Genomic DNA, 15,234 nt, shown 5'->3' with positions numbered 1-15,234 from the left:
TTAAAGAGAGATTCATTAGCAATTTGCTATATATTACATAGAGATTCAATTAATAAAAATAAGAAAAGTCATATTAAAGAGAGATTCAATTAATAAAAAATATGCAAACCGTTCTCAATTTCCTACTGAAAAGATGCAAAATCCATGGCAGTATCAACACAAAGGCACATCTACATGAACACTTCTTTTAAACCTGGAAAGCTAAAACTCTAGGAATTCAACTGAAGCAAATAAATATAAATACATGCATCAGAAAATACAAATCCAAAGATCAAACAAAGTATTGTCTGTATTTTGAAGTTTATTACTTTCTTGACCAAGAATACAATTTGCCTCATAGGTCCAAAAAAATTGAAGGAGGCATGAGAATCATACATTCCAGAAAAAAAAAACTTGCACTTAAACATTTCTTTGGTAGATCTCATCTCAACAGTTTTAAGCTTTGGCCAGGCTTCAAAGTGGTGCTCATAAAAGATCTGAAACACTTGAATATTTTTCTTATAATCCATCGAAATGACCCATCCAAACCATATTTACAGAAAGCCTTCGGATCATTATATCCCATGGTTTTTTCTCTCCCTTTTGTTGTACAGCAATGTTCAAATCAATACAAACCAATATAATCCAAACCACCGTGGTTTTTTCTCTCCCTTCTGCAGTACAACAATGTTCAAAGCAATACACACCAATATAATCCAATCCTGTTTACTCTGGAATATTTATGAAACGCAGATGACTCCATCTGCCCTTGAAGGTGCCACTGACACATGTTTTATTGGCATTCATTCGCTCAGACCATTGGTCGGACATGATAAACAACTCTGGACAGCTCCCCTACAACATATCTTGTATCAGGCCTCTTTCCGGTGTACGGATCCACACAGGAAGCGGCAAGCCTCGCTACCCTCTTCGCGCAATCTATAGGAAAGGAGCCCCTGAGCCGAGGATCCATCCATCTCCTCAGCCTCCCTACAAAATTATCGCCGGCCTCTGAAATAACAATATTCAGGCTCTGTATAAGCCCTATTCTCCTAATACCGCGACCGCTCTCATCCGCCACATACCTTATCGGTTCGTGCCCAGAAAGGAGCTCCAGCAACACAACACCCAAGGCAAACACATCCGCTTTATGTGACACAATGCCGCTGTTGATGTATTCCGGCGCCATGTAGCCCTGTGTTCTGGTTATCTTCATGCTAGAACGTTGAGGCAAAACCCCGACCCCTTCTGTGTCATATACCCCGGCGAGATAAGAGGTGCCCAAATGGCAGATTCGCGCTCTGTAACCAGGCTCCGTGATGAGAATGCTGTTGGACTTTATGTAATTATGGACGTACTTGATATTGGTGTTGTGGTACATAACTCTTTGTGGGAAATGCAGGCATGGACGATCTTGCTTAGTGATTTCTTGAGTGAATCGATTTGCAGGAACTTCTTTCCTCTGGCGATATCGAGCTTTGCGAGGGTCGCGTGACCTCGAGAAGTGGGCACTCTGCAAATCCTACCTCCACCGATTCCTGTCAGACGTCGACTTTAATATGGAGGGTGGCGGAGCTAGGCGGAGCGCGCGGAGGGTGGCGGAGGGCGAAGGAATTTCCGGTGGCCGGAGTCGGGCGTTTTTCCGGGCGGCGACGGAAATCGGACAATTCCTCCGCCTTGTTACACTACTCCATGAAATTTTATAGATATTAAATGTTAGTAAAATAAGTTAGTTTGACCATCCACAATGAGGTTGACTAGACGTTGGTGGCCGGTGGACAATTGGAACGGCTCGCTGGTTGGGGCTGAAATATGTTAAACGTTGGTGGGGGGCCCACAATTGGAACGGCTAGCTAGCTGAAGCTGAAATATGTTAAAAAGGGAGGGAAGTTAGGAGATATCAGTTATTACTTGATGACAATATTGGAAATATCAGTTATTTTGATTTTGATGACAGTATTGGCATTGGCAGAACCCTAAGCGCGGACTCAAATTTTCGTTCCTGTTTTAATAAACGTCCTGTGCCTGTACAATCCTGTTTGCGAGAAGAATACTATTGTTCCTGTGCCTGTTTTAATAATCCTGTTTGTGAGAAAGAATAGTGAGGTAGGCACAGGCACCATTATTTTTTGTCAGCATCTTTCTTTAATTGCACATAAATAAATAAATAATCCTGCTCATGTTGATCCTGTTTGCAGAACAGCCTTTACATCCGAAAGCTAAGAAACGGTTGTCTTTAACGTTTTGCAATATTCAATGGAAATTGAAAGTTTTGCACTTTGGCTGTTACTGATGATTCTCTTGTCTAATCTTCTTGGACACGCTTCGGCCAACGATTCCGACATCCAAATCATAAAAATGGACTCTGAATTCAATCTCTCGCCCAAAGATTCGGACATTGACATCATCCAAATGGCTTTTCAGAGTGTGTCAGGATTGAATGTCTAGGACGTTTGCGGGAGCGCGAGGAGGTGTGAAAGTAGTGTCGAGAAATTAAATTAAATTCGCGGAAGCTGTCAGGAGTGGTGAACTGGAGGGTGCTCTCTAAATTATCCCATCTTAAAACGCTCGACCTCTCACACAACTCTCTCGGGGCGTTTAGGAGAGGACCTATGGAAGATGACAACGCTTTACATCCCTAAATTTGGCGTGCAATGCATTGGGAGGAACCCTCAACTTCAACGTGTTTCCAAGATTCTCAGCGTTACACACGAAGAATGCGTTTTATAACAAATTCCGTACATTCGACAACACGCTGAATCTTGCAAGCTTTCGAGAACTTAGGGTTTTCAACCTATCCGACAACAAGATTATGGGTAACAAGGTACTTGCTCAACTGGTCACTTTAGAGGGCATCACCAAGATTTCTCTGGCTGGAAATAATTTGCTTTCACTTCACCACTAGTGCTGTCAAGAAAGAAGAATTCAAGCAGGCTTAAATACCTGGATCTATCCCACTGTAATTTGAATGGAACTATTGATTCTCTAGCTCGAATTAGTTCCTTACTCTATCTCGATCTTTCCTGTAATAATCTCTCTGGGCCATTCACAATTGATGCTGGCCACAAGTTGCAATTTCTGAATATTTCTTACAATAACTTCTCGGGAAGAGCCAACGACGCGGACGTCAAGAAATTTGGTCCCGCGGCTTTCTTTAATTCTGGACTCTGGAATAGTGGAATAAAATCCTGCCCCAAGAATGCATTCAAATTCCAGACAGTAGTCATTAGTGTGTCACTCGCTCTAGTACTACTCATAGTACTGGTGTTCGTGACATTATTGTTGGTCTACAAGAGATCACGAAGAGCCGACCGTGCTATATTGGAGAATTGGCTTGTCCCGCGGGAGCCTCCATAGTAAACAAATCAACATACTCCATCAGCGGCGCCTCCATAGCCATAGTAAAAGAATGAACAGACTCCATCAGCGACGCCTCCATAGTAAAAGAATCAACAGGCTCCATCGGCGGCCCCAGCCCCGTTCTTTAGAATGCTTTTTTCAACGATGAAATGTTCCTGTATAGTCTTTTCAAACAAAATGAAACGGGCCGAATTGGAATTGGTTGGTTAAATTCAATTGTGCACGCTAATAGTGCTTAATTCTTTCTTTTGTCTGAGGTGGCCATCATTAATAATGTAACTGTAAATCGTTATGTTTATTCATATTTGAAGTTCTCCGGACTCATGAAGTAAAACTGTAAATAATAATGCACTGCTCCGAAAAAGCTCACCTGAATTGAAGGTGCACATGATGTTTTAATTAGAGTGGAGACCAGTTCTTTCTGCATATTGGAATTTTCTAATCATATATATATAATGCTTTATACCTATGGCTTATTATTATTGCAATGAATTCAGAGCTTTGACATTATTATTATTGCAATGAATTCAGATATTTGACATTATTAGTATTGCAATGAATTCAGAGCTTTGGTTTGTTTGAACCATCCTTCTGTTCACGCTTTGATAGGCCACTTGTGAAATCTATCATGACCGCATACGCAATTATTTACTTCTCATACTTCAACTACTTTGTGTTTGTTCATGTTGCCTACATATTTCCTTTAGTTCGTTAGATTTCTCAACATCCAAAAACTATGATTATGTCTACTTCAACTTATTTATTTTTGAAGATCCCAAAACTATGATTTGTTATGTCTACTTCTACTAATTATAATTATGTTTTTCTTCCTGTTTATTATATATAAACAAGTTATGTTTAGAGTACTGAATTAGGTAAATAGAATAGAAATAGAATCAGGTAAATAGAAATAGAATCAGGTAAATAGTGAATCAGGTAAATAGAATCTGGGAAACAAAAATAGAATCAAGTAAATAGAAATGTTGTTTGAGGAACCTTAATATTAAAGGAAAGGCCAATCATGTGATGAATAAGAGGGAAAATTGAGAGTTCATGGGGAATAGAAAGCAAATTGGGTAGTAACTCCTCGAGGAAACTAGGGTTAGCCTCTGACCAAGGTACTAGGGTATGATATATTCTAGCCTAAATTTAGTTCTAAATTTAGAAAGAGGCATCCAACAAAGAATAAATACAACTACCCTGTCATGTGTAGGTTGGGTTTAAAACCCTAACCAACATCCATAACCCAAAATCATAGCTAACAACAGAAAAATATGCAGTTGGAACCTGGGTCTGTGAAGGCTACGAACTCCAGCTTGGTGAGTACCAAATTCTGGAGAAGTTGAGCAGCAATAGCTTGAAGTGAACAGCTATGTGAAAACCGCCTATAAGAAGCCAAGAAAATCGATTAGTTTTCAAACATAAGGAATTTTAAAAACCCTAACAAATTAACTAAGATATCAGTTTTCTTTTTGTGCTTGAGGAGTATACTTGGATGTGGTCACTAATAAGCCGCTGGCGGCACTGGTAGCCTGGCTTAGCAAAGGATTTATCAACTAAACAAATGTGAACGACACAACTACTGTACTGTCGAGATGGAAAAGATCAAAGTTGTAACTACAAATTGAATGATTAGTGATGCAACCTATAGTGCTGCCTGGCCAGAAGATAAAATATTGTAGCAAAACAATCCTTCCGTGCCCCTGTAACCGTAATGCTAATCAGTGATTGGAGACCCTAATAGCACCGACATTTACACCCTTCCTCCTAAGTACACAAAAACCCTGAGTAAATAGTAAGACTAGATTCTTATTATTTGTAGCATGGTTTTGGCAGTGTGTTGCAGGTCCGGAGAGCCATGGTTCTGGCACAAGTGTTGCAGCTCTGGAGAGCCATGGTGGTTCTCGCAGCATGTTGTGGGTCTAGAGAGCCATGGTTTTGGCACAGGTGTTGCAGCTCTCGAAAGCCATGGTGGTTCTGGCAGTGTGTTGCAGGTCCGGAGAGCCATGGTTCTGGCACAAGTGTTGCAGCTCTGGAGAGCCACGGTGGTTCTGGCAGTGTGTTGCACGTCCGGAGAGTCATGGTTCTGGCACAAGTGTTGCAGCTCTGGAGAGCCATGGTGGTTCTGGCAGTGTGTAGCAGGTCCGGAGAGCCATGGTTCTGGCACAAGTGTTGCAGCTCTGGAGTGCCATGGTGGTTCTGGCAGTGTGTTGCAGGTCCGAAGAGCCATGGTTCTGGCACAAGTGTTGCAGCTCTGGAGAGCCATGGTGGTTCTAGCAGTGTGTTGCAGGTCTAGAGAGCCATGGTTTTGGCACAAGTGTTGTAGATCTAGAGAGCCATGGTGGTTCTGGCAGTGTGTTCTCCTTTTGCTACTGACCCAATCCAACACTTATTGGCTGCTTGCTGATTAAACACCCTACTATACCAAAGCGATCTGTTGGTGCTTGGAAAGTTGATTGATGGCCTTCCCACTAAGAATCATGTTCCTCCTTTGCAACACATGCATTCGATGCAAGATTCTTTTGGAAACCACTTTTCCAAGTTAAGCCCATCTGAGTGAAATACAACAATGATTTACAATATCAGTAATAACAAGAAAATAAATGACCATTCTTTTATCTCCAGGGTTCCAAATTCCACATCTGGAAGAACGCATCCACCATCTCTTTCACTTCTTGGTGTCAACACATCAAATGGTCTACAATGGGTGAAATTTTTGTTGGCATTTTTGTCCACTTTCTCTTCTTGATTCCATCATCTTCTAGTATTCACATGCTGCTCATGTCATTATTTGAGAATGAAGGCTAATTATGGGCCTCTTGCTCAAGCGTGGACCTTCCAAAATCCTACGACATCTTGTCACAAGAAACACCATTAAACTTGAAAAACACTCATGCAAGAATATAACTTGATGAACTCTTCCTTTTATTTTTTCAAAGAAACAAATGTTACATCATGTGGACATCCCCATGTACTCTTACATCTTGGTGTATAACTATCGAATAAACACAAGTCAACAAAACATGCTTCTTTAAACAAAATCAAATCTTCCAAGTCAATGTAACATACATGTAACAATTAATCGACCACATAAGTCAACACTCATGCATGTGAAAATGATCAACATTCTCAAGTTGACAACATACATGTTAACAAAGCAATCAACCAACACGAGTCAATCACTCATGCATGTTCAAGCACAATGAAACTATTAAAAATTCCATTGTTCACACACACAAAATCTCATGCATGCATAATAGTTCTCAACTCTCACAAGTACAAGAATCCCATTGGTATTTATGAGTACTTGAAGAGCTGAAATGACCAAATTGGTTGCAAAAAAGTGAGTCAATAAACTCCACTTTCGAACACTTTCCTGGCGTAAACATGCAAGTTCAAGAATGCAACATGCATGCAAATTTGTATTTGCAAATTTGCATCTTTTCTGCATCTAAGTGAGTCAACATAACTCTACTTTTACAACATCTTGCCTCATGCAATATGAAACATACTTTCAGGAGAAAATAAATGCATCCAAATAACAAGGAAATGCATCAATAAGGAAAATTTTGCATCAATTATCCAAAAAAATGGAAAGCCTTAATTGGTTAAGAAATCTAACCATCTATTTCCAAACCATTTCAATGGTGATTCTTTCAGCTGCAATTCATCACGTGTATCATCCTGGCCCACATCAATTATGGAATTTCCTTTTCCATTCTTGCCAAAATCTATCTCCACCATCTTCAAATGTCGTGGATGACTTGTTGGATGCAAAGTCCAACATTTGTCTACAAGAAGACCCTGCTTATGGCAATGAGTGCAAAATAATTGCATCTTCTTTTGAACATGGTTTCCATCATCAAATGGACCTTGGATTTTTGTATCTTTTGTTTTGAAAGTTTCATGTGTATGTCTATCATCTTCCAACACCTCGAAACAATATGGTTATTCAACCCAGAAAAGGAACATGTAAATGTTCTCCAAATCTTATGTGAAGATTTACCATGTTTATCATAATCAAAAGAAACTTGATTAAAGGCAGATCTATACCTTGCACATTCACCTTTGTTGCCTTCTTGAAGAGGTGAATTTGATGAGGTAGTGGCTCTCTTCAGAATACCAACAATGGTTTCAATGACCTTAGAGCTTTCAACATCCTCTTGTTTTCCATTTCCACTAGTTGCACACTTATGAGCATCTTCTTGCAAAGTGGGTATAAAAGCTTTTCATTCCTCGTGAACACAAACTTCACAAACTTGAGGTAATGAACATGTAATTAAATTCCTTCTTGGAACGCCTTCATGTGCCTCCTTGACTTTGGAGCATTCTCCATCATGTTGTCCATAACCAAGACCCAAATACCCAGGCCTTTCCTCAACAACAATTAGGTCAACTATGCCTTGTCCATGTTTGCCTAATGCTTTACCTTCATATCCCATCTTCATCAATATTTGGACCCTATTCCTCTAGTGTGTTTGTCAAAAGCACCAAAACATTCATTTTGAGAGGAAATTGAATATAAACTTGAATTGCATACCTCATTTTCATTAACGTACTTTGCTAGGGTTTCCTTGGCATCATGGAGTTGAATCTCCATGTCATGCATATTTTCAAGAAGCTCTTACTTCTCCTCCTTCATGGCCATCAACTCCTCTTCAAATATAGTGTTCTCCTTCCTATCTTCATTCATCTCTTGCACCATATCTCTCATGATGATAAGCTCTTGCAACATCTCTAAATCAAAGAGTCTTGCTAAGGAAGATGGATTAGAAACATCACTTGTTGAAGCTGCCATCACACTTGTAATGCATCAAAAATCTTCACAAATCTTCAAAACGTTTCTCACCAAAGAAGCATCTCAGACCATCTCCCTTCTTCAGCTTACACACATAAATTTGCACACAGTTAAATTCTCCTTGCACAAATACAAAAATAATAACTAATTTTCTAACTAACCTTGGAAAACCATCTCAGGGTTAAAATGAGCTTACAATGCTTTGATACCAACTTTATCTGAATGTTGGGAAAACTTGTTAATTCTATGCAAGATCCCTCATCAGTATTAAAAAAAAATGTGTTTAGTATCATCTCAAAATAACAAAAAATGTGAGGAATTATGTGTCAAGTGTTGAGTGCCTTTTATGAGAAATTTATGAGGTTAATTAGTTGTTTAAAAAACATACATAACAAGTAAATTGTAGATAAGTAAAGCATAGCAACTCATAACACAAATATGATAAAGGATTTCACCCCTCTTGGGCTACATGTCCTTGGACCTGCTCCAATGGCTAGGCCTTCTTTGGATTATTGGTCAATTCTCTAATTACATGCACCTTCAGTGCTCCAATGGATTTGCAACCTTCTCCATTGGATTCAAAAGACTGAAAACCCCAAAAAATGATTACCCAGGCTCTACAATTGGACTTCAGTTGATCTAGGCTTGACCTCCTCCGTTGGTGGCCATAGGTTTTCTTAAACTTCAACGAAGCAAAATCACGTACATAAGTGCCTTGTGCCTCTGCAACCTATTCCATTGTGTTTAGAGAATCCAAATCATCTAGGAATGACTCTTTTTTAGCCAAAATTGGTCGAATTTTGAAGAAGTTGTGGCTCTTCAGTTTTCTCTAGGAAAACGCCACCAAATCTGTAGAGACAACAGTTAAACCCACCAAAAATGGAGCAATGTCGGATTTGTCAGACCTGCCAAAACTGTTGCCAACAAAATCTGCACTTAATTAAGTGATAATGATGGTTTAATTACCATTAACTCCACTTATCACATTAAGCGCATGGTTAGCAATAAGCATCGACCTCTAGTTACGGTGTTGGTCACATGCGGTAGGGGTTGGCCCACTCTTTACCCAACTGCCACATTTTAACCCTTTAAAAGAAAATCACGCCCATAGTTGGTTAAGAAACACAGTTTTTGTATAGCGGTAAAGCATGGTGCTTGTGTGGGTGAGGTCGTGGTTCGACTCCACTGACCTTCCAAATATTTTTACATGACCTTTGAGAGGGCGCGTGGCGGCCCCTAGGCTTGTCACGTGTCAGCCTTTCATTGGTCCTCACAAATTCCTTTGACCAACTACATGTTGATGTTTGTCACAACTTGATAGAGCCACCTATGGGAATATTTTGGGAATATTCCTTGGAATATTATTTTCGTTCACTAGGCTATACGGATGCGTAGTCAACATTCCAATCAGCCCTGTACCCAAAATTTTCTCTGTTTGTGAAAGCGGACAAAAGTCTCTATCTTTCTCATACGAGCTCTGTTTTGAGTGAAACAAGCTACGTTGGGATCATATCGCTGAGAAGTGGTCATTCAAGCTTTGAGTGATTCTGAGCACTTTGATTTTTGAGCAAATTTTTGCCCCTAATCCCAATTTCGATTAGTTGATCTACATAACTCTTCTACTTATCCTATGCTGCATTTAGATTCTTCTTGATAACTTGTATTTCTTGTTCCATTTTTTCTAACATGTCCGTTCCAATCCGTACCTTGTTCACTTAATCACTCCAACTGATATGAGTATTACAACTCTATCCATAAATTGTCTCAAATGGACTCATCCTCAAGGACTGTTGATATCCATTGTTATAAGAAAACTATACTAGTGGAATATACTCTTCCCACTTCTTATGTTTATGCATAACATACATCCTCAACATGTCCTCAAGAATCCTATAAACCCTCTATGTCTATCCATCTATCTATGAATGATAATTTGTTATAAAGGTTAACTCTATCCCCAGGCCTGGAAACAACTCCTTCCGAAACTTGGAAGTGAAATTGGCATCTCTATAAAATAAAATCTTCTTAGGAACACCATGAAATCTCATTATCTCCCTCATGAAAATATGAGCTACCTCACTTGCTGAATTCCTAGAATTAATTGAAATGAAGTGAGATACCTTACTTATCTTGTCAATCATAACCATGATGGAATTATGTTGCTTTAATGTCCTCAGAAAACCTGTAATGAAATCCATGGAAGTGACCTCCCATTTCGATTATGGAATCATAATTGGCTGCAATAAATCACCTGGATTCTTACACTCTACATTTACCTGCTGGAAATCCAAACATCTCGCAGCAAACTCAACCACCTATTTCTTCAAGTTCGGCCCATGATAGAATTTCTAAATTGTTGTCAATGTATTTTGATATCTCGGATGACTTGAATACAACTTAATATGAAATTCCTCAAGATAAGATTCTTAATCTCGCCATCATCCGACACATAAATCTTTTTTCTGAATTTTACCAAGCCATCTAAGATGATACTTCTCATCCCTATTACGTGTATCACGTTGTTGTAACATATGCTTAATATGTTGGTACTTGTCATCCTAATGTACTAGTTGCAAGATCTGCTCCTACAAGTTTGTCCCATAAGAGCTCACTTTTGCAATGTAATTCACCTGTGCTCTTCTACTAAAAGCATTTGCAATCCTGTTATCTTTTCCCTTAATGTACCTAATCTCAAAGTCAAAATCACTGAGAGTAACTAACCATCTAGCTTCACTGGAATTTAGATTAGGTTGATAAAATAAGTACCTCAGTCCATTATATTCACTCATAAGGACAAACCTCCTTCCAGAAAGATAGTGCTTACACATCTTCAATGCATAAATGATCGCTACCAACTCAAAATTACGACCCTTGAAGGCCATTGGATCGCAACAAGAAAAATGAGGGCTCAAATATTTAGAAAGCACTCAGTCACATGGCATCAAATATTCCAAAGTTTCAGACTACAATTACATTGGTTATTCAAATTCGAGTTCTGATGGAGATAAGGAGCATGGGCTCTCGACTTTTGGTTATTTGATGAACCTTAAATCAACAACTATCACTTGCAAATAATGAAAGCAATATGTTCCTATTAATTCTACCACTTAAGTCAAGTATGTTGCAGCAACTCAAACTACAAAAGAAATAATTTAGATTCGCAAAATAGTTGAATATTTGCATAAGAAACAAAAGACTTCATCTCCTCTATTCATTGACAACTCTTTTGCAATTCAATTAGCCAAGAATCCTAAATTTCATGATCAAAGCAGCAAATATCACTTGATTCGACATTATGTAGAGGCCAAAGCCATTCATCTTACACATTTTCCTACTTTAGAGGAGATCGAAGATATTTTTACCAAAGCACTAGGACGTGGAAAGTTTGAAATTTCATAATGTTAATTGGCATGTCAAATATCCCTTGAAATTAATTAAGGGAGGAATGTTAACTAATCATTCGAGAATATTTTGTACCATATTAGTTAATTGATAGTTTTACTTTTCCGTTAATAAGTTACTGAGACAAAGTTGACTCGTACCTACCTTACTTTTGTATAAATGAATGAATTCAACATCGATGCAATCAATTTTTGTTCATGGAGTTTATTCTTAGGCTTTTTTACAAGCATGAGCCCAATACAACTTGCATCCTCCGAACACTTTCCAGCTTATCAATGTATATGGCAAAAATTTTATGGGACAAGGAACACCTTTAGCTCACTCTCATATTGGATATAATTTCTTCCAACAAACCCTCAATGGTACTAAACTATGCAATAACATTCTAGTTGAGGCTTGTCATAACAACCCTCAAGTCAAGGGGAAGCATTGTCATAGATTTATTATTTTTCTTAAATATAGGAAAGTCATCTTACCAACCCTCAACTCAAGAGGAGTCATTATTATAGATTTATTATTTTTATTATTTTTCTTAATAGATCCAAATTTATTTTTTATAATTTTTATTTTCTGATCTAATGCTTCCTTGCACATGACAACATCTCTCCCATACTAAGAATAATTAGTAACATATGGTGAACATTGATAAGAATCACCATTCATCGGGAATCTCTCCCCTAAAAATTATATCAACATCTCTAATCTCATAATTAACAAATTATTGGATTACAAAGATTAAAAGAAGACACAACTATCATATATATCTCCACCATCCAAAATGAAATCAACTATTGAATATATCACTCTCTTCCATCTTATTTCAAAAATAATAAATGCTTATCAACCTCAAAATAAAAATGAATCTTAAAAATTTAACAAATAGATTAATATAGTTTAAAAAGCGATCTCTCACAGGGCAGCTAGCCCATGAGATACAGATCTGAAAAATGATACTTTTTGAACTTTTTGTACATAGCTGATAATATCATTTACTAGAAGCCCTGCGTGGCAATATGTATATATATAACAGATCAACAAGGAACATCCTGCGTGATGATTTTTGCTTTTGAACAGACAGAATAGATATATAGCTATACCCACATGTGGTAGAAGAACTTACAGCATATGCAAAATGCATCTACAATATGTAATTTTTCTAAGTTAATGAAAGATTACAATTTTTCCTGTGGGAAAAAAAAAAAAAAAGGTTCAAAAAAGAGAAATAAATAAAGCTAAAAAAAAAACGAAAACAAAACAAAACAAAACAAATCAAACCAAAACAAATTGTGAATTAAATATTAAATAAATTATTTGTTGATAAAAAATCAAATATATAATTTGAAATTAATTTAAAATAATCCATCTTTCAAGATGGCTATATGATGTGAATACTTATCATTGTTTCAATCCTACTGAAGTCTATTTTACTAAATATTTATATTTTATATAATCTAATCCATCTTATAATGAATTCATAAGCTTCTATCTAAAACTTGAGAAAAGAAAGTACAAACTAATCCTATATTAAGAAGATATACAAATGCTAACTCTGTTTTAGGAATATGCTATTGGAGGAATTGAAATACAAAAACTAAAAAGTTTTTCACACTATTAAAAAGAATCTTTCATTCCACTTAACATTAAAATATATATATATATATATATATATATATATATATATATATATATATATATATATATATATATATATATATACAGGAATATGCTATTGGAGAAATTGAAACACTCTAAGCAAATTGTGAGAAGAGGCGGATTGATTTTTCGGAACAACCTTTACATCCGAAAGCTAAGGAACGGCTGTATTTAAAGTTTTGCAATATTCAATGGAAATTGCAAGGTTTGCACTTTGGCTGTTACTGATGATTCTCTTGTCTAATCTTCCCCAACGCGCTTTGGCCAACGATTCCGACATCCAAATCATAAAAATGGACTCTGAATTCAATGTCTCAGCGAAAGATTCGGACATTGACATCATCCAAATGGCTTTTCAGAGTGTGTCAGGATTGAATGTCTAGGACGTTTGCAGGAGCACGAGGAGGTTTTACAGTAGTATCCGAGAAATTAAATTAAATTTGTGAAAACTGTCAGGAGTGGTGAACTGGCGGGTGCTCTCTAAATCACCCCATCTTAAAACGCTCGACCTCTCACACAATTCTCTCTCGGGGCGTTTAGGAGAGGACCTATGGAAGATGACAATGCTCACATCCCTAAATTTGGCGAGAAACGCGTTGGGAGGAACCCTCAACTTCAACGTCTTTCCAAGATTCTCAGCGTTACACAAGGTGAATGTGTCATATAACAGATTCCGTACATTCGACAGCACGCTGAATCTTGAAAGCTTTCGAAAACTTAAGGTTGTCGACCTATCCCACAACAAGATTATGGGTAACAAGGTACTTACTCAACTGCTCACTTTGGAGAGCCTCACCAAGATTTCTTTGGCTGGAAATAATTTGCTTTCAATTACTTGACCACTAGTGCTGTCAAGAAAGAAGAATTCAAGCAGGCTTAAATACCTAGATCTATCCCACTGTAATTTGAATGGAACTATTGATTCTCTAGCTCGAATAGTTCCTTAATCTATCTCGATATTTCACAATTGATGCCGGCCACAAGTTGCAGACGTCAAGAAATTTGGTCCCGCAGCTTTCTTTAATTTTGGACTCTGCAATAGTGCAATAAAATCCTGCCCCAAGAATGCATTCAAAATCCGGACGGTAGTCATTAGTGTGTCACTCGCTCTAGTACTACTCGTAGTACTGGCGGTCATGACATTATTGTTGGTCTACAAAAGATCACGAAGAGCCGGTCGTGCTATATTGGAGAATTGGCTTGTCCCGCGGGAGCCTCCATAGTAAAAGAATCAACATACTCCATCGGCAACGCCTCCATAGCCATAGTAAAAGAATCAACAGACTCCATGGGCAGTGCCTCCATAATGAAAGAATCAACAGACTCCATCGGCGGCCCCAGCCCCATTCTTTAGAATGCTTTTCTCAGCGATGAAATGTTCCTGTATAGTCTTTTCAAACAAAATGAAGCAGGCCGAATTGGAATTGGTTGGTTAAATTCAATTGTGGACGCTAATAGTGCTTAATTCTTTCTTTGGTCTGAGGCGGCCATCATTAGTAATGTAACTGTAAATCGTTATGTTTATTCATATTTGAAGTTCTCCGGACTCATGAAGTAAAACTGTAAATAATAATGCACTGCTCCGAAAAAGCTCACCTTGAATTGAAGGTGCACATGATGTTTTAATTAGAGTGGAGACCAGTTCTTTCTGCATATTTGAATTTTCTAATCATATATGTATAGATAGATAATGTTGTATACCTATGGCTTATTATTATTGCAATGAATTCAGAGCTTTGACATTATTATTATTGCAATGAATTCAGAGCTTTGGTTTGTTTGGACCATCCTTCTCTCCACGCTTTGATGTTGAAATATTAATTTCAAACTGTCGCGCGTATTTAATTCAGCAAAACCACGAGTCTCCCATCAGACCACTTTTGCTGAGGCAGTGGTTTTCCTCTAAGGGGCTCCGATACTGTACACCTTTCGACGCGTGTCCAGAGTACTTTTTCAAAACCACCTTTTCATTCATCGGGACGTATTGTTCGTTTGGTTTTGGCAAGTGATATTCGTCTAATTGCAAGGATGGATTGCAAGGA

General features: G+C 37.9%; 1 protein-coding gene across 1 annotated transcript; it reads right to left on the bottom strand.

The window, feature by feature from the left end:
• Window positions 1–790: 790 nt before the first annotated feature.
• On the bottom strand, window positions 791–1,168 carry LOC149251487 (protein LYK5-like). The gene has a single exon (XM_089453903.1). It carries the CDS (start codon window positions 1,166–1,168, stop codon window positions 791–793), a length of 378 nt encoding a protein of 125 aa, XP_089310029.1.
• Between the last annotated feature and the right edge of the window lie 14,066 nt (window positions 1,169–15,234).

Source organism: Pinus tabuliformis, chromosome 7 (genome assembly GCF_031772625.1).
Source record: "Pinus tabuliformis cultivar Carrire ecotype Pingquan chromosome 7, CPIR1, whole genome shotgun sequence".
NCBI classification, from domain to species: Eukaryota; Viridiplantae; Streptophyta; class Pinopsida; order Pinales; family Pinaceae; genus Pinus; species Pinus tabuliformis.
This window is presented reverse-complemented; position numbering and strand designations above follow the sequence as displayed.

Bases quoted from the DNA above. Each gene is read 5' to 3' on its own strand.
- LOC149251487 (XM_089453903.1), bottom strand. From the start codon at position 1,168: ATGGCGCCGGAATACATCAACAGCGGCATTGTGTCACATAAAGCGGAT.